At 36.0% G+C, this 20,573-nt stretch overlaps 2 protein-coding genes across 8 annotated transcripts; both read right to left on the bottom strand.

The window, feature by feature from the left end:
- Positions 1-2,666: 2,666 nt before the first annotated feature.
- LOC141843431 (zinc finger protein 2-like) lies at positions 2,667-2,954 on the bottom strand. Its single transcript, XM_074731494.1, has one exon. The coding sequence runs from the start codon at positions 2,952-2,954 to the stop codon at positions 2,667-2,669; it is 288 nt and encodes a 95-aa protein (XP_074587595.1).
- A 3,987-nt stretch (positions 2,955-6,941) lies between these two features.
- Positions 6,942-19,785, bottom strand: LOC141842954 (bZIP transcription factor 1-D-like). Of its 7 annotated transcripts, XM_074730955.1 has the most exons (15): positions 19,707-19,784; positions 17,054-17,146; positions 16,722-16,906; positions 16,546-16,611; positions 16,349-16,435; positions 15,640-15,726; positions 15,482-15,541; positions 15,367-15,394; positions 15,225-15,288; positions 15,071-15,125; positions 10,346-10,388; positions 10,006-10,274; positions 7,694-7,771; positions 7,480-7,605; positions 6,942-7,389 (listed from the first exon to the last, which is right to left on the bottom strand). In XM_074730955.1, exons 3-15 carry the CDS (start codon positions 16,776-16,778, stop codon positions 7,246-7,248), a joined length of 1,164 nt encoding a protein of 387 aa, XP_074587056.1. In that variant the 5' UTR covers positions 16,779-16,906; positions 17,054-17,146; positions 19,707-19,784; the 3' UTR covers positions 6,942-7,245. The 7 variants fall into 7 exon arrangements, with proteins under 7 accessions (XP_074587056.1, XP_074587053.1, XP_074587050.1 ...); XM_074730952.1 differs by lacking the exon at positions 17,054-17,146 and having other exon boundaries at positions 15,225-15,394; positions 16,722-16,802; positions 16,875-16,906; positions 19,707-19,785; XM_074730949.1 differs by having other exon boundaries at positions 15,225-15,394.
- Positions 19,786-20,573: the final 788 nt, after the last annotated feature.

Below are 20,573 nucleotides of genomic sequence, written 5' to 3'. Positions count from 1 at the left end.
TATAAGTGTTTCTCTTTAGGCCTAGTTGAATTAGAGAAAGGATTTGACTACGACTCCGTTTATACTAAAATAGAAAGAAGTTGGTTCCTGAACAAGGTCCTACCCTAGGCTTAGAGCTGAGCTAGACAGACACGCACACCTCCTTTAACTGCCATTACCTGCCACTTTCTTTAATTTGATGAATGCGCCCCTACACTGACCCTTTTTTTATTGTTTACCTTTATGATATCGCGGTATACAGCCCTTTTTACTAAAGACCGACGGCGTGATCGAGACTCCGTACCAATCTCGTTATCAAACGACTGTGTGATGGTAACTCCGCCTTAGCCACCGCACAACAAGGTATCTTTCCTCATGGATGTGGGCCCACTTTCTGTCTTGACTCGCATGGAATGTCTATATCGATTTGACGTTCATTATGTTCAATGACAGAGCCATCCGGGACTATTTATCAGGGCTCATTTCAGATCGTAAACTATGATCAATATAATACCTGAGCTATTTTTTTTTCTTTAGAATTTTTTACTTTCACTTGTAAATTTTCCTTCTCCGACGTTGTCAGACCCTGGGCTATAGCCCAGGTAGTTTAATGGCTGGCTCGCCCTTGATTATGTTTATCATTAAAAGAAATATATATATATATAAACATATTTAAATATATTTTTCTAGGTTTTGAATATAAATTACTATACAGATGAGTTAAATTGTTATGTAATTATAGACTATTCGATCAATTAATCCGACGTCATTTACGATTTTACTGAAGGCTAAATAGATCTTTCCAAATAGTAGTAGTAAGAGAAGAGTCAATGGTATACTATTTATGATCTGTTATTTAAGATAGATCAAAAATATTAGAAAATATTGAACATTGAGATATGAAAGATCGGTAGTATCGTATAGTAGTTTTGAATACTATTGTCATTCACGACTTTACTGATATAAGATCAGTAGTAGTGAAGAATAACTGTAGCGTCAGATAGTTGGTAAGACAGTCGATCAGACAGTCTATAATTACTATGCAATTTTACTCCTCTACTATATAATTTATACTTCTTCCGTGATAGTCTCTGCCTCCATATAACTCAATCAATACTAACAACATGTCGTGACCATGACGGTTAGGCCGACAACTATACAAGACTCATACTCACCCTTACTACACTATAAGCTAGGGCTAGGCTACTTCTAAAAAATGATAATCCCAATAGTCACATCTCTGGGGGTGGCCGGCCCGGTCCACGGAAGTTTCCCACCGACCACCAGGGTAAATCGGGAAGCACATACGGCGGCCAATTCAAATGCCCAGCATCCTTTGATTGCGTTCCACATTTGGAGGAAAATTCCTGCAAATACGCCGTAGCTGGGGATCGAACCGCGGGTCCCTGAGTTACAACCCGGATGTCCTACCGTTGCACCATTGCCCCGGGGACAGGGCTAGGCTACTTCTAACTTCTATAGTGAGTGGCTGCTTGGGTTTTGTTTTCAATTGTTTGAATTTCATACATATCAAACAAATTCTCCGGCCTAGGAAAAGCAGCGAACTCTAAAAGCGTTGGGTTATTTTTTGAACCTTTGAACACGAACACTATTCCGTTATCAGTTGAAACACGCCTTAGAGATTGAACGTTGACTTCTCTTATCTTTATGCAATCTAAGACAACACTGATAGCTCGTAGTGAACATCCCCGAAACCGAAAGCAGCTTTTGCTTTGGTACTCAACTTAATAAAATAAGGATCAAATTGAAATTGAATAAATTGTTTTTTTTTTAAATTTAATCAAATCGTTTAAAAATAGATAAAATATTAATTAAATCGATCAAAAATTAAAATAATTAAATTAAATCGGAATTCGGAGGAGGAGAGTTATGAATTAGAATTAAGGTTTTTAAACTCTCGATTTCATTAATTGAATTTAGATTTTTAAAATCAAGATTAAATTGATTTAATTAAAATAATTGATTTTTTTTTAAAAAGTAAAATTTTGAATTAATCAAATCGAACTAACTTCGATCAATCCCTGTGCCTCGTACTTGCGCCAGTTTATCATTCATGAAAAAATAATTTATTCCTTAAGAAAATTTAAAATATGTCGTTGGGTGCTCAATATTTTTCATTCTTTTAATTAAAACATTGGCAATATTAGGATCCTGCAACTGTTTAGAAATGGACTGATCGATTGCCGTCTTTAAAACGAATTAAATAAGCGAGCCGTTTTTTTAGAAAATTGAGGGCCATAACTTGTTCGTCACGATAAGGGCGGAGCCACCTTATGAGCTACTCGGGCTATAGCCGGGGGCCAATAAGGAAAAAAAAACTTAGATTTACTAGTGAAAAAAAATTAAAAGAATGAAGAAGATAGTCCGGAATGTTGTATCAACGTAGCTCACAATCCATAATTAACTTGGGTAAATCACCTAGGCAGGCTCCGCCACTCACGATAAATCTACATGCCAAGACACATGAGTCGTGATTTATTTTTCTTTTTTATTTCTAATTAAAAATTGACCTATTCAAATAACCAGGTAAAAAAAAATTTGGAAATACCAAAACATAGCAAACTTGTGACGTATATGTACAAGCAAAGATCACATTTGATTATTCGAGGGGTTTTGCCTGAACGGACACAAATTAATTAAGCAAACATATATGATCGAGTAGCTTCTCATAGTTTCAGAGTCAAGTCAAGGTCGTCGCTGAGCTCCGGCGAGCCCACAACAGCCGATGGCTGAGGAGACTGCGCGTGCATGACTACTGCTGCTAGCTCCCTTCTCGACTTGCTGTCCTTTCGCTCCTGCTTATGCGCGTTCTGATGCCCACCCAACGCCTGAGAGCTGAAGAACTTACGCCGGCAGTAGCTGCAGGTGAACATCCTCTCCGGATCCAGCAAACCCAACTCTACCTCCTGATTCAGGTCGTCGGCGCCGTTATGCCTTTTGCTTTCAGTCTCCATGCTTGCAATGAATGATAGAATTGCGATGGTAGCCTAGCTAGATATACATGGAGGGAGGGAGGGAAGGAAGAATTAGGGACACAAATAATTGAGTGGAAAACCTACGATGGCTGTGTTTGGTAGTTGGCAAGTTACTACAAATTTATCTAATGGACTGGGCTGGGAAATGACAAGTCAATTCATTCATGTACTTGGCGATTTTAAAATGGTACACATGTTTTTGTCCTCTTGATGCATCTGGCTTTGTTTTATGCTATAAATATTCTCAGATGATGTGTATACACGAACCAACCAATTAACCAAATGATGCTCACCTTCTTGTTGGAGTCGAATATCTGACTTATGCACACCTGTTATAATTTAGAGGCCACCCGTGGATCTCATATTATATATATATATATATATATATATAGACATACTGCGCGACGAAAAAAACGCGACCCCGTGCGCGATCGATCCACGCCATCCACGCCCGATCGCGATCAACCGCAGCCGTTCAAAAATCACGATTACACAGTGTTTCTCCTCGGACGTTCGCCGCTTCCCGGCGTCCGTTCATCGCCGTCCGACTACCGATTGCCGCCGGACCGGACCCGTTGGAACCGCAACTCACCGGCGGTCCGGCGGGTGCCGGAGTCCGGCCCCGATTCGGCCGGAATCCGGCGAAATCGGCCACCAGCGCGTCTGCTGTGTTTCGGCCGGAATCCGGTGCCGATGTGTGCGCCGTCGAGTTGCGCTTCCAACGAGCCCGGGATGGTGGCCGGCGGTGATCGGACGGCGAAGAACGGCGGCGATGAACGCGGGGAGGTCGGGCGGTCGCGTACGGGAGTTGGGTTTTTTCGTCGCACGGGATATCAGACCTGTATATATATATATATATATATATATATATATATAGGTCTGATATCCCGCGTGACGAAAAAACCCGACTCCCGTACGCGACCGCCCGACCTCCCCGCGTTCATCGCCGCCGTTCTTCGCCGTCCGGTCACCGCCGGCCACCATCCCGGGCTCGTTGAAAGCGCAACTCGACGGCGCACACATCGGCATCGGATTCCGGCCGGATTGGGTCGGAATCCGACCGAAATTCCGGCCGAAACACAGCAGACGCGCTGGTGGCCGATTTCGCCGAAATCCGGCCGAATCGGGGCCGGACTCCGGCACCCGCCGGACCGCCGGTGAGTTGCGGTTCCAACGGGTCCGGTCCGGCGGCAATCGGTGGTCGGACGGCGATGAACGGACGCCGAGAAGCGGCGAATGTCCGAGGAGAAATACTGTGCAATCGTGATTTTTGGACGGCTGCGGTTGATCGCGATCGGGCGTGGACGGCGTGGATCGATCGCGCACGGGGTCGCGTTTTTTTCATCGCGCAGTATATCAAATCTATATATATATATATATAAAAGAGTAATATCATGTGCGCTTTAAATTATGTGATCGTGCGCGACATAAGAATCAGAACGTTTGAAAAAATTCTGAGCATTTGAAATAGTAAATAGTATTATTTTATTTTTTTATTTTAATACTATAATTCAATCCTTAAAATAAAAAAAATCTTAAATAATTTAATTGTAAGTAAAATAAATAAATAAAAAAATAATTTTTATTAATTTTTTTATATTTAATATTATAACTTAATTCCTAAATCATAAAAGAAAAATCTTAAATGATTTAATCGTAAGTTTAAAAAATAATAAAATAATATTATTTATTATTTCAGGCATCCAAAAAAAGTTCAGACGACTCGATTTTGATGTCGCATATTGTTCCATTTTTAAAACGTGCAGGATATCATTTATATATATATATATAATTTTCATCAATCATTAAGTAAATGATTGAATTGAGAAACACAAATGAAGTCAGAATTTAAAAAAATTAATCTATAATATGTTATAATTAAGAATCAATTAATAAATATCTAATTAATTATAGAAATATCTCTTCTGCAATCCGGAGCACTCGTGGACCCCATTTAAGCACACAGAAAATAGATATTAGTCTATCAACGTGAACACCTCGGAACCCTATTTAGCACGTTCAGTGTACCATACGATGACTTTGATATTATTTGTTTGTAAGAGGCCAGGGCGGCTTAGCCAAACCTGAACAATGTGCTCCAAATAGGAAAATCCATTGGATCTTGCAGATAATTCCATGCATCCATCACAATTCACTGGACAAGAATATTCTATGATGTCTGGTGACGATCCAAAAAAAAACAAAGAAAAATCAAAGTACAAATTCTACGATTTTTTATGTTACATAATTAATATCTGCACTTGAGAGCTATGCTGATAGATTGCGTTCATGATTAAATTTGATGTTTAATTTGATTAAAATTTATTTATTTTCTTTTAGTATATATAAAATTAATTAAAATAATAAATTTAAATAATTTATTAAATTAAATAAATTATATATATATATATATATATATTCAATTTTATTAATATTCATATTCGTCGTTAAAATTTTCAATATAATAAATGAATAAATAAATTTTTAAATTGAACAAATAAATTTTTATTATTAAATTTAATAATTAATTAAACAAGTTTAAAATTATAAATTTAATTTTCAAACAATCAAATCAACTTGAATTGAAAGTTTAAAAATATCTAAATAAATTAAGTACAAGTCAAGCTTAAGTTAAATTCAAGGCCATGAAAAAGAAATTATAACAAACTTGAATAATCATTTTAATAATTTAATTTATTTTAAGCTCAATTCAATTACCTTATCAAATAAAATAAATTTAAACATCATAAAATTAATTCAACTTGACTTGTTTACAATCCTATGCAAGAATAAGTTTGCAACATGTTTAGGATTGCGACGTCTAGCTAAATTCAGTTAGGTACATGATGCTGCAAGATCGTTAGGGGTGGTAATGGTCCAAAATTGACAAACTACATAGAATTAAAAAAAAAAAAAGAGTAAAGTTTATGGTTTATGAGTTGGATTTGGAGGTAGTAAGTAGTCGCGTTTTTTAAGTTGAACGTGGATATAATTTATGTCACGATGAAATTAATAAAATTGAACTTAACCAATAAATAATTATATAAATAAATTATCTACTGTAACCATGTTGACCTTAGGAATACTTAGTAATAGATATTTAGTAAATAGTAAACAACTAATTTATTATAGAGGGGCCGATTAATAAAACCCTCTTTAGGTTCCATATCAATGTGATGATGAGCTAATTTTCCACATGAACTAAAACACTAAATTCTATTTTAACATCGTTTTAACTTCCCCTGAATGTTGGTTTAAAATTTCAATTTAAATCCATGCAAATAAAAATGAAAATTTTTGTTGGACTTCAATCTCAACTGTTTCAATTTAGGTATGTTTTTTAATTGTTTTTTTTTAAAAAAATACTATGTGTTTGATTCTGCTCATAAAATTAGTACACTGAAAAGAGCAACCAAACCTAAAATCATTTGGGTTAAATACTTAAATATCTGTTTTCTTGGGTGAAAACTTTGGTGTACTATGGAATAGTTTAATTTTTTAAACAAAAAATTTAGATGATCGATCTGGCTCCACTAAAATTTTCTATTAATCATCAAAATAAATCCAAAAACTCATCCGGCTCCCGCATCCAACAACTAATATCTCAAAATTTTCATCTCACTAAAGAAAAATCCCATATTGATGAGCCAAGGGTTTTTTTTTTTTTAATTTTTCATAAAAGTATCAAGAAGTCCCAATTTGTTAGGCAGGACAACAAATCAGCTAAAACAAATATTGCTTAATATTTGCAAATTACTCTGCAAAATATTTGCAAACAGACGATAGGCAAAACTTTTGACAGCAAGATTACTTTAGGAATAAAAGATAATAAAAGATGAGTCCTTAAATCATTTAGATTGTGGTCGAAACTTTAGACAAACAATTCGAAAAACTTTAAGGATAAGGTTTATCATCACTTTGCCAAATGAAAACTTATGGAGAGTCGCATGCGAAGAAAGAGTCAACATCACTGGATTAGCAATAATCGTTGTTGTCGATACATTCAATCGAGAGTTAGACATACAAATTAAGAGGCGATTGAGCAAGCCATGCTTCAGCATAAAAGGAAGCCGGGTTTATGCACCCACCCTATATCAGCTTCAATAGTGAACATAATTATAGGCAAACCAGACCTAAGGTGTTTGATTTTGATATCAGTCTACCTAATGACCAGTCAGCTGAGAAAAAACACTGTAAATTTCAGTTACAGACTAATCGGGTATGCATACAGGTCACTCACGGTTAGGCTCTGATCTGTGCACCGGCCAGGCTAGACGTCCATGTGCCCTTGGTCCATTTTTGCTGCTTCTGCATCAGAATCCAAGTTCATTCTGGAGTTCTCATCTACAGGACCTTGCTCCTTTCTATCAGCACTTGGATCATCTGCACCTTGCTCTGGTTCGCTGAGCTTTTCCTGATTTAACGATCAGTAATTGCAATAGATTGCATGGGGTAAGCATTTGTAGATGCTAGTGAAGTATGGGAAGAAGATCAGTCTCATCACCTTAAGCAATGTGTTTTGAGAAACAAGTTGTTCATATTCCTTCTTGATCCTAGTCAGCTCTGCCCTCAAGTTGGCATTTTCCTCTCTCAAAGCATCAGCTCGTAGTGCCAGCTCTTCATATTCTGCCTGTGATCATTAGCTACCAATGTAACTACATCTTCATATGGCCAAATAATTATTCAACACATAAGAAAACTAATTTCAAATAAAATACCTGCTTGCGTAGTCTGGACCTACGAGCAGATTCTCTGTTTGATTGCTTTCGTTTCTGCCTTTTAAGTTCTCTCTCATCCTGAAAATTGTAAGCTGAATGTTAGAGAAACATCAAGAACACCAGAGTTTACTCTAGTTGTTAGTTTATGAGAGCAAGTATTGTTAGATAAAGCCCCACTTCAATGGAGAATGTCTGACGCTGACCAATTGAAAAGTAGGGAAAGATGTGGAACAGACAGGAAGAAAACTAAAATCTTTATCAGAGAATAATGACAACTTGAGTTTAGAAATAGTCCACTGTTCCTGCTTCTTCTCTCTGGTGTTTCATTTCCCACCATTTTTTACCATATTTATTCATATTTTTGGAAAGTATCAGGCATTTTTAGGGTAAGAAATAAATTTTATCATACAGTGGTGTAAAAATTTGATGATGTTCGAGTGTGGGGCTCAGAATATTAAATTTTAGATTGCACAACTTGACATTAATGTGTATGTGGTGATAGAAACAAAACACATCTAATGTCAGTCAATGAGAAGTGATCAGGCATTTTTATTTCTATAAGCAAATTGGCCTATTGTGGAACCCAACCATAAATGGTCATCAAGGCATTTTAGATGTAAGGGAAATTCTCAGGTTTTGGCATATTAAAGGGTGTGGCATTGCTGCTAGCAACATCTCAATTGATGCAGTTCTTAAGTTGCATACTATAATTCTTGAGCTATTCACAGCTTGTTCTTTCAAGAATGCAGATGCCAAAATTGTCTCTCTCACTTCTGGGATTGTGTTAATGTCAACCAACTTCTTTTCCCTGCAGGAATTATATTGCATGGTCTGACAAATCTACAGCAGTCCTCATTCTTTCACTACTTAGAGATAGACTCCAAACAGGTTTTCCCAAGTAATCTCAGCTTACTCACTGCTATCATACAGATGAGTGCTTGACCAGTACTTTCATTTGATATGGTTTTCCTTTTTCTCCCCCAAAGCATCAAATGTTGGCATGGTTGGTCTTGCATGAGAGGATGAATGCCAAAGAGCTTCTTGGAAGGAAAGACACTTGGCATTTGGATCCACATTGCCGTATTTTGCGCAGAGGAAGAGGAATTTAATACTCTTTTATTACTGTTCATTTTCAAAGGATAGATTCACGGCTATTACTGTCAACCTTCCCATCACAGACAGCTATAAAGGTTCCTCTTGATTGCCATATGGCAGCATCTACTATGGCAAGTATTCACTTCAGTCTCCAACACCTTATGTCAAGCATGGATTTATATGGTCTGGGCAGTAAGTGAAGCCATTTCAATCTAGGAGTCTATGGATGGTTTCTTTGGTAGATTCATGGATTGCCTCCTACAACGTTGGGTGTGTCCAGTTAGACCAGCACGAGGATCCTTCTATCTTGGGACCCTACATAGGCAGCAATTCCAACTAGGGCCTAGATATAGCTCCTCATAAAACTGATGTAATATTGATCCTCTAGTAGAACCTGGTGCCTGCATTTTGATTTCTGTGGATGTTTTCTGATAGTTGTTGGTTGTTTTTTGAACTTGAGCACTTAATATATCTAGTGGGGTGAACCACTTAGGTGCCTCCATTTTATCTTTCCCAAAAAAAAAGTATGGATTTGTATGTATCAAAATCTAATATCAATGTCAGTTATGTAGACTAACTCAGCTTGGTGATCATCTTGTTACCAATTCCAACCTAGCTACAGAATGTCTCTTCTGTTAGCTTCTAATATATTGGAAAGTATCCTCCAAATCAAGCCAGTTGATACACAGTATCCTTTCTGTTGGCATCTACTAGAGGAAATTATCCTCCAAATCAAGTCACTTTATGTGCCTTCCTAAGGATTGCAAGAGTTGTGTGCCTAGATAAAGAAAATGTCCCTTCTGCTAGCATCTACTGTAGTGGAAGTAATACTCCTAATCAAGTCAGTGGATACATAGTGTCCTGTGAGCATCTACCATACCATAAATTATCCTCCTAATCAAATCAATTGATGTGCCTTCCTAAGGATTACAAGGGTGGTGTTTCAACCTTCAAGAAGTGCCATTCTAACTGAAAATGTTAAGAATAGATGTGGAAAGGAAGCAAGAAGACTCATAAGGGCAATGAATTTGTCCAAGTTTGTTCTACAATGGCGCTTGAGCTGAAATTTTTCCAAATACCAACTAATCCATGCAATTTGTAACGATCAGATAATGAGCTAAACACAATCATGGCACGTGAGAAGACACAAATACTAATGAAACAAAATAGCCTAAACCAAGAATTTGCAGAACTTCAAAAGGAGTAGTAATGGGAACCTGCAACCAAAGATCTGATGGAGCACCAGGAACTACAGCCCCTCCAACTGCAGTTGCAGGAATCTTTCCATGCATTGGAATAGGTGATGAGCTTGGAGTGCCCCAGTAGTCTATCCCTATATTCAAGTTTGTGGTAGGACCAGCTATTGATCCAGGTGGTGTTGCAGGCAAAGGCACCATAGCTATTTGATGACTCAACATTGCCTGTGATGGTGTTTGGGACACACCATTTTGAGATCCACCAGCAATATTGCCGCTCTGGGAAACCCCTGTTATAGTGCAAAAATATTAAAGCTAAGGAACATAAACATAATAACTACATATATTTGTATTTACACACCACCATGAGATTCATGTCCACGAGCTGTCTTTGTGTGTGAATCCTGTGAGACATCATCAAATAAATGCCCAAAGCTATTAAGTCAAGACAAAACAGAACCTCAAACTCATTTACAATTCAAATAACTACTTTTACTCAAGATAAACTGGAAGATGAAAAAAAATAACTACTACTATTTCTATATCAACTCTGTAAACATGTCAAGAATTTGGTGGTTGATGGAACAGAAACAGCAAACCACAATTTAATTAGCATAATTTGAACAAGAAAATTATGTGTTCACAGATCCAGATTCATTACAGGTCACACATGTTCACAGAGGATTGATATTTATCATCAAAGTTTTTCTAAGAACGAATTGTGTCGCAGCTACAATAGGTAGCAAAAGGTCTCAATGAATTCTATGGAAATGTGGTTCAATAATGGAGATGGTAGTCTTCTATATAACCATATCCATTCTACTCAGCAATCATGCCTAATTAAATATTATTATCATAACTTATAGCATCTATTGCATCACTCTTCAAACATCTTATGCATGATAAACACTACAGTTGATAAGCAAATGGCAAGTGTGTAACTGCAGAAAAAAAATTACATTAGTTTATTCCAACATTTACAATTTTATGAGGGCAATATCACCAATCCAACTTGAGTTCTTATAGGTTCTTAAGCAGTCCTTTCAGATGGGCCATATCACCAATCGAATTTGAGTTCTTATAGGTTCTTTAGCAGTCCTTTTAGATGCCCCTCTATAGTTCCTTCCACCACCAATGATAGTCACATCCATTCACCTAATTGATGCATCAAGAGATATTATTTTATCCTAGCTCATGCTAATAAAATATTATTACTATAACTTATAGCATCTATTGCATCACTCTTCAAACATCTTATGCATGATAAGTACTGCAGTCAATAAGCAAGTTGGCAAGTGTGTAACTGCAGAAAAAAATTTAGATTAGTTTATTCCAACATTTACAATTTTATGAGGGCATTATCACCAATCGAACTTGAGTTCTTATAGGGTCTTTAGCAGCCCTTTTAGATGCCCCTCTATGGTTCCTTCCACCACCAATGATAGCCACATTCATTCAACTAATTGATGCATCAAGAGATATTATCTTATCCTAGCTCATGCATAAACCTAATGATTCATAAATGTAAAGCCTTATTGCTTTATCTTTAAATAGTAGTTTCAGATACCATCTGACATCAAAATTAGGCATAAATTAAATCTCATTGCATATCAGATGATATGGGCAAGAGAACACAGAAATCAGAGAACCAATAATATAATTGTAATAAAAATGCCTCACATATATACATCATAGAAGTGTAATATAATTGTTGATAAAACCAATCCAGAAAGAGAAAAGAAATTGTTTAATTATGCCAATACAAATTATCATGTAATTTGCATGCTATTAAGTTGGAGAAACTAAAAAACGATCACAATCTCATCTTTTTTTCAAATTCAAATACTAATCTCTTTGAAGCTGTAATCTTATAAAGACAAGCAGCAACAACAACAACCAAATCTTATCCCACTAGGTGGGGTTGGCTATATGGATCCTTCTATGTCATTGGGCTCTATCCTCTATTATATCATCATTTATGTATAAATAAATTTTATCTTATTTTATTATTGCTAACAAAATCTTTTTTTATCTTCTTCCTCCTTTGATGTGCACATCTGTCATAATTTTACATCGTTTAACTAAAGCATTTATTGGTCGTCTAAAAACATGTCTATACAAACGTGTCTCCCGAAGTTCTCTCAATAGGTACAATCCCGACTTTCTTCTAATATTTTCATTTCTTATTTTGTTCATCTTTGTATATCCACACATCCACCTTAACATCTTCATCTCTGTAATTCTCATCTTCTATTCATATATTCGAGTCATAAATCAACATTCAGCTCCATATAACATAGCGGGTTTAACCATCATTTTGTAAAATTTTTCTTTAAGTTTTAAAGGTACTTTACAATCACACAGAACACCTGACACTCTCCTACATTTTAACCATCTCGCTTGTATTCTATGTAAGACATCTCTCAATTCCTTCGTGCTTTTGCAAAAATGATTCTAAATACTCGTCATCTCCTATCTTAACAATTGTCTCATTACGTATAATATTACTAAATTTAAATTTCATATATTCAGTCTTATAAAGACAAGATCCTCAAATATTAGCTTAGACCATATTTAAGGAAAATAAATAGGCCACACCATTAAGCTACAAGCAAAAATAAGCACTAGCTTATTGAGCATAATTGCAAACTAAATTAAGATTATATCAACCTTCATGTGTAATCTATATGCAACTTCAACAAGATCCATTTTGAGATCTTTGAGATTCAAGGCTTCTAGCAATTGACCCAAGTGAGGCTGACAAGCATCATAAATTTACAATTTGGAGGGGTAAATAAAAATATCAAACAAAGAAAATTTCATTTGTAACTTTATTGAAGTGAATATTAGGGGGGTATGTATCTTTTTAACAGACGGTGTGGTGAATAGGGAGACAAGAGATTTGAGTCTTCGAATAAACTTTACCCATCTTCAACACAAGTTAGCACCGTACATAGCCCACTGGATTGGCCCAATTCCCTTCATCCCATAGTCAACTGTTATGTATCAACAGAGTTGCCCATAGTTAGTTGCTCTGACACCAATAGAGATGTGACTGATCTCCGATACCAATATCAACCTATGCAACCATTAGCATAATCACTTTCATCCAATTTGTTAAGGTTTGACTCACTTTGAAGATAACACAATTTGCATAAATAAGTAACAAAAGCAACCATCATATTTCCAATGCCCAGTACCCACATTCAAATTATCTTACAATAGTATTATGTCCCAAAATACGCCTAATGCAAGTAATGACACAATTCTTGTTTGCATGTAAGTTTTAAAGGTAAGATGTTAAGGTTCAAGTTAGTAAATTTTCCTAAAATTGGAAAATAAAGTGTCACCACAAAGGTAGCTTAACTCAAGGTTGTTATTCCATATAGAGGGAAGCTTTGAGATTCTCATTTCTAAGTTACTTCTTATAGTAGTCTCTAACTTAGGATTACTAATCATCAAAAAGGAGAGATTGTTGAGGAAACAATACTTCCTTTGTGTTTGGGCTTAATCACATGATTTGATTTTAATGCGCTGACAATACAATTTAAGTATTTTCTGTGTTTTGATATGTGCATCAAGTGCACAGAGATTGCACATGGAGCTCGTGGAGCTTATTAACTCAATGAGATTGAGTTATGGAAATGGTGATTGTGGAGATCGTTTGCTCAATGGCTTGACAGCTTAGATTGGGTGATAACTTAGATCAAGTGGTAACACCACAAAATGAAATATTGAGTTCCTATCTGGGGATCATGATTGGTGAATTATAAAGGTTCTCAGAAAGGACCTCTCATGGAGTCTCATTGAGTTCACCATGCAATGAAACATTGAGTTCCTTTCGTGGAGTTCACCATTCATTGGTGAATTAGGCTTTGCACTCATTATGTTTGGTCTCCCAATGAAGGAAACCAAAGGAAAGATGAGCCCACCTGTTCCTCATATTTTCCCAGGTTTTTCCACACAGCGAAACATTGATTTCCTTTCTTGATACACACATCCAGACAATGGGTTTGGGATCTTCACAATTTATGCTAGTTCTAGTTGTGTTACATCTTTTGTTGGATGTTGACAACTTGTTATGTGATATGCTGAATCACCGATAGTTTTGACATGCTAATGACAATTGCCAAATAAGCACACTACAGAGAAGTTAAAAATATCTGATGGCTGCGACATAAAATTCGTAACAGTAATATTTGTTATACTTTAATGTTTGGACTGGAACCTTGGAAATGCCATAACTATAGGCTAGAGTTGTCAATTAACTCATTAATTTTATATTGCTAAAACTTAGCTGTCTTGTTTACTGTTGTACTTAACCATCAAAACATGTAGATGCAACTCCATACAGGCATAGGCTTGGAGGGATAGTGAAGTTAAAAAGTGGATCATTGGGCAACACTTTCAGAAGGTAGGGATTAGAATTGCATGACCTAGGTTTAATTCTTTTGCCTCCCTCCATTCCTGGTCCCTCCTCAACTCTGTCATTCTTCATTGTTTCATTTGGCATGCAAGCATTTCAAAGTGCATTCCAGAAATATCTGAATTTGATTGACCAAATCCCAACATCATTATGCTAATTCTAGCTGAAATTGTGATTCAGACCACTTCCGTGAACGGAAAGATACTAGAAGATATTTTCCGTCTAATTTGCTTTGAGTCTTGCCAAATTTGTCTTATTTCCACATTTCTCTCCAATTTTTCTAGATTTATTGTGATATATTCCTTTTAGATATTTCCTTTTTTGCTATGTTGCTACTTTTATATAATCATTGTATTATTAAACATATTGAATACAATTTTATTTCCACCACAAATTTAATGAAAAGCATAGCTATTGTGAGACACAAATCATTTCAGATCAGTTCATAACAAATAGGATGCCAATTTTAGAAATGAAAATATAAAACCTACCATTCACATAATGGAAAACAATGGATAAAAGATCATATATAAGTTATAAAGGCCTATTCCAATGGCTCTCTCCATTTTCCTCTGATGATAAGTATAAGAAATAAAATAAAATCCACAGAAAAATATGACAGAAATTCTTACAGTTTTTTTGGTTGAAAGAAATTCTTACATTTTGAGAATTGGCATCACTCCCTTCACTTGAACTATCACTTCCACTTTCACCACTACAAAACCATGTACATTTAGCCAATAGACAATATTACACTAAGTTGTTGCTCTTAACATAGTAAATAACTCAAAATAGTCAATCTCAATTCAAATACCTTTGAGAAAATGTTCCATTGGTTGGTTGGCCTGATGTTTTACCTGGCTCACTGTTGTTCTTTCCTGTAATCATATTCAAACTACCTAAACTTCCTTTGGATCTTTTTAGGGGACTTCTTTCCATACCTTCAGATGACTTACCATCTACTTCCACACCAGCAATGGCTCCCTAGAGATCAGATATATAAGTGGTGTTAAAAACCCACATATATAATTAAAGAAAATAAAATAAGGTTGTATGAGAGTGGCAACTCACAGAAGCCTCAACATTGCTGTTTGGGGAAGTTATTGCATAGGGGCTGAAAGGGTGTGGCCCCTGTTCAACATTTGCACAATTAAAAGTGGCACAAGGTACATTTGTGAATATAAAGCATTTGTGTGAGACAATCCAAGATAAAATTTGAAAAAACATACAGGAGGCATAGATGGATGAGGATATAACCCTCCAGGAGGATACATCACATATGGAGTTGGTGGAGCCCCATATGGTGGCATAAGGTGCTGCAGATAAAAATGATAAAAAAAATGAAGGTTTCATGGAAAGATCGAAAAATATAGATCCACCAAAATGAACTAGAAGCTACAATGAGTTAAATCATATACTGCTAAATTACAAAGAATATAAATAGTCAAAAAATAAGTAGAAAGATTAATGAAGCTTCAATATATAACCAAAAAACCACAAGAATAGTAGACCAAAATTTTCACTTTATATCAATAAAAGCATTTTAAGAAATGTATCCATGAAGGATTATCACTGTGTGATTTTGCATAGCTTGTATATTGACCTCACTACTGGATAAGCCAATCCAAGCAGTGTGAAATTGTCATGAGAATTTAATTCTTACTGTATCGCTCACCTGGTTAGTCTACGGACTACTACAATGTAAGAAACTTATACAATCCATGCAATGTTGTGACTACCTAAATCAAAGACATCAAAATTTCATCTTTTCTGGGCTCCCATAATGATTGCAATCTATAATGACAAATATAAGTATTTGTGCCTCACTAAGTTTTTTCTTCTGAAATGTTCAAAAACATTCAAAATAATTCTTCAAATTATTTAAACAAAAAAAACATTCAAAAAAATCCTTTGAATTATTTGAATAACAAGAAACACCTGAGGTCCCCACATGTAAGGATGGGGCTGAGGACTAGATGCCACAGGAGAATGAAAGAACCCATGCGGTGGAATTGGTGAATATGCCTGTCAGAAGAAGTGACAACTTGATGAGCCTCCCAGTGCATTATCTACAAGTAAGAACCTTCATGACAAAAATGGGGAAAGAGTTGATTGGCAGAAATAAGGTATACCACCTGAAAGCTTGGCCAGTCTGGGTAAACAGTTACAGCTGGGGTGGAGCTAGTGGCAGGGATTTGTTCCTAAATAAGAACACTCAAGAGAGAATTTGGTTTTCCAAGAAAAAACTAAAATAAAGTATAAAAACTAAAACCATAAAGATTGAACTGATGATACAAGGATTGCAGAGTACCTGAGCTACAGATGTTCTTGGAGTTTTGGCAGATGCATCAGCTTCACTGCTTCCCATAATACAATGATCTCCCAACGTTTACTGCAAGCACACCTCTATTTCAATGGCTCCTGGATTGCAGGTCCAGTGTGAAATAAATGATGGGGTTAATACAAACTCCACCAATGATGCTAGTCCTAAATCCACTGCAAAAAGGTGATCACTATCAAAAGACATAAAACAGCACAAACTGAGATCTACTAGCATGGAAGGCCAAATTAGATTGGAAAAATGGAAACATATGCTGTGGAATAGATAGAAGAAGTTATAAATTTGTCATAATAAGGCATTACGTTAGGCAACACTCAGTTGAAGTGATCCCCTTAACAAGATTTGAGCCTCCTGATTGGTCCTTGACTTTCCTGCCCAGGTGCTCACCTGAATACCTTTTTGATAACAATGACAAGTTCATGACTTTGTTTATTTAAAGCTAAGGCCTAGGTACTAATACTACAAACATTTAAATAGAAGTGTGCATACTAATTTCTTTTCTCTTCAACTTATTTAACAACATTTATTTTCTGTCTGCCACACCCAAACAAAAAACAAAGAGAGAATTAATACTATCCTTATCCTTTTTTTTCTTCCGCATTTCTCTTCTTTCCCCCTTTTCTTTGTTTTTGCTTCTTCTAATTGTCAATTAAACCAGGCTAATCCTCTATTTGGATAAATATTTTTTTCCTTTCTCTTCCATGTTTCCAACTATAACGGGCCACGGACTTTGTTGAATAGAAAAACTAAAGAAGAAAAGATGCTGACTAAAAGGTAAAAGAAAAAGCCATTCATTCACATTAATCAATCACAAAGGCCCTAATTAACATTAAAAAAAAAAATCCTTGGCATGCACATCACTTGATCTTATATATAGCCACAGCAATCCCTCTCAAGATGAACTGTATAGGTAATATTTTCCAAGCTTGAAACAAATGAAAATAACTCAAGGACCTCTCAGTCATTCAGTAAGAAGATCATAAGTTAATCACTAGAGATTATAGTTAACATATGCCCTATAATTTCTTTGAATTACACCTTTTCTAATCACAAAATGACAGTTGATTACTTCACTTTTAGTGTGTTCTTGAAACATTAGATTGAAACTATATGGATGTTTGCTTGTTCACCACACTACAATTTCATAGGTGCAGTTTTTGACCTTCAATTCAGATAAATATTTTCAGAATCTAACCACCATATTATGTTTACTTTCCTTCAATGAGAACATGGTAGAACAAAAATTACAAATAAGTTAACATGTATCATCTAGAAAGCATGGCCTATCCCGATCTTCACAAGAAAGCCTACAATATGCAAGAAAACTACCCACCTTATAGTTCCTCAAATAATGACAGTTGCTTCCCAATGAGAGTGTTGGAGAGAACCCAAAATTTACTATCCACGCGACAAATACAACATTGGCATAGTATAAGATAATTAAGTGCATGCTTGCAAAACAGAATGGTCTAATTACAGCAAGGAGAATGCATAATATGTAGGATGGTTGAATCCCAGTTCTTGGCTCAAGACTAGTAGTACTTTCTTTATAAAGCTAAGGATAAAAATCTCAAATAGTATGTGAAATATGGGGCATATTGCAATCAAGTACAGCTATTTTTGATGCAGTCACGTGCATGAAAGTCACTCCTCCTTGCCACCAATATCCTCCTTGCCACCAATATTGCCCCTATCCTAAAGGATGCACTACACTGTTACTGTTGCCCATAGTGTGGATGGAGCTGCCTCCAGCCTACACTCAGAGTGGCGAGATGAAGAAAAGCATGGGAGAAAGAGGAGATGGGAGCAAAGGGGAAATTTTCAAAATAGTTTTAGAAATGTATTTTACTGATTAACACAAACTGTTTGGGTGTCCTAGACAGTTTCTTGTCATATTCTACTGATTTAAATTGTCAAAATTGATATTTATAAAGTTCACAAATATGATTGGATCAAAAAAGAAGTTCAGGTACTAGATTGTAACACAATCATAAACATGTATGTTTTGAAACCTTTGCCCTGAAGTCCACTTCTCTTTTCTCTATTTAGAGGACTTTTCTTTACCTTTAAGCTTGAAAAGACTAAATCATTTACTCTTTCATCTGTTTCCTCCCTGTGCATAGATTCCCCCCTCTATTTCTAATCAGAGGAAACCAATATTGCCTATCTCCTTATCTTCTTCCAATTTCTTTCCAATTCAAAGGAGTTGTTAAATTAGAAGTATGAAGAAGCAAGGATAACAAATTCATCCGTAAGTATGAGAAACATATTACGAGATACAAAAAATAGTGTGTCAATGGTAACTTGTTATACAAAAAGGGACAATGATTTTATTTTAAAAAAAAATATATTATAAGAAAGCATTATGCATCCAGAATTCCTAGCAGCACTTTTTGACTAGTGCGTTCTTGATTATCCTACATTTCCATTTTACCTGATGGAAACTATGTGAAACAAAAAAATAGTAAAATAAAACATGGAAAATTAGAGTATCTCCCTTTCAAGGGAAACCAATTTTCAGTACCCCCACCCACCACGACACTCACACACACACACACACACACACAAAAGCAATTTGATGGGCTTATTAAGAAGTAAAGACAATGAACAAGATGTGTAGAAAAAGAACAAGATGTGTAGAAAAAAAAAGAGTTCTTTTAACCGGTGCTTCTGCCTTCTATCGAAAGCTCGGGAGATCCAATTAGAATATCAATCAAGAGAGATACAGATCCAGGTTAAATACGAAGAAATGAAGAGCGAAATCGAAGCAGGAGTGTACTGAGTGATAAAGATGCAGCCTTCCGGAAATTCAGGCTCAAAATTCAATAAGCAGCGTACAAATTAGACTCCTTAAGCTCTTCCGTCTTCCACAATAAACTTTGAAGACCCAAGGAGAAGGCGACTACAGAGATCGAGCCAGAGATGATACAAAGACGAGAAGAGGCGGAGACGAACCTGCGAAAGAGAGGGAGAGCAGAGACAGGAAGGCAGTGAGAGGGAATCCGGAACCGGCCCCGGCTTTGCGTGTGTGGACGCCACGGGAGAAAGAGAAGGGTGAGGAGGATGCAACAGCTAGGGCAATTGCAATGTGACCAGATTGGGCCCCACGCCCGCGTACTAATACAATAACAATATTTTTTTATTTTTAAATTCCTTTCTTTTTCCTAAACTTAGGGATTTTAGGGTGTAATCGGATCGAATGATGCCAAAACTCGATCTTGAGCACAGTTCATATTTTTTGAGCTCAAGTTCGGTTCAAGTTCGATTCGAGCTCTAATTCTTAAGCTCGAGTTTAGCTTGTAATGAAATTAAATAGTTCGCGAACAGCTTGAGTTTGGTTTGAAAATGACTCGTTTTAAAGTTAAAAGAGTTTAGTTCAAGTTCGGTTCAAACATAGCTAATTTAAAAGTTAAACGAGCTTAGTTTGAACTTGACTCATTAATACTGTTCGTGAGCAGTGAGCCTCTTAACAAACACGTTCATGAGTTTTTAAACGAACATGTTTACGAGCTCACGAATCAAATACTGTTAAGTTCGAGCTCGGTTTGATAATATTATTGAGTTCAAAATCAAACTCGAGCTCAGCTCATTAACGTAATCGAACGAACTCAAACGAACTTTTTTTCGAACCAAGACTCAAATAGCTCACGAGCAGCTTGACTCATTTACACCCTTACCTAAACCCATGATTTTACCAATTATTTATTCCTTCTCTGGAAAAATTTTTTACATAAATATTTCATTTTTAATTAAAGTCAAATATATATTCCATTTAATTTAAATGGTCATAAATATCTTTATAATCCTTAATCATTCGATCCT

The sequence above is a fragment of the Curcuma longa genome, chromosome 12 (assembly GCF_044706935.1).
Source record: "Curcuma longa cultivar G26 ecotype Majalengka, Jawa Barat chromosome 12, ITB_CL_G26_1.1, whole genome shotgun sequence".
In the NCBI taxonomy this organism is placed as follows: Eukaryota; Viridiplantae; Streptophyta; class Magnoliopsida; order Zingiberales; family Zingiberaceae; genus Curcuma; species Curcuma longa.
The sequence above is the reverse complement of the archived record's forward strand: the minus strand, read 5'-3'. Positions and strand labels throughout refer to the sequence as shown.

What these genes read in the sequence shown, in the direction of transcription:
- LOC141843431 (XM_074731494.1), bottom strand. Translation starts at nt 2,954, where the DNA reads ATGGAGACTGAAAGCAAAAGGCATAACGGCGCCGACGACCTGAATCAG.
- LOC141842954 (XM_074730952.1), bottom strand. Translation starts at nt 16,778, where the DNA reads ATGGGAAGCAGTGAAGCTGATGCATCTGCCAAAACTCCAAGAACATCT. An exon ending in GTGATGCCAATTCTCAAAAT is followed by an intron (nt 10,389 to 15,070) that starts GTAAGAATTTCT and finishes GATGTCTCACAG; the next exon opens with GATTCACACACAAAGACAGC. An exon ending in CATCAGATCTTTGGTTGCAG is followed by an intron (nt 7,772 to 10,005) that starts GTTCCCATTACT and finishes TACAATTTTCAG; the next exon opens with GATGAGAGAGAACTTAAAAG.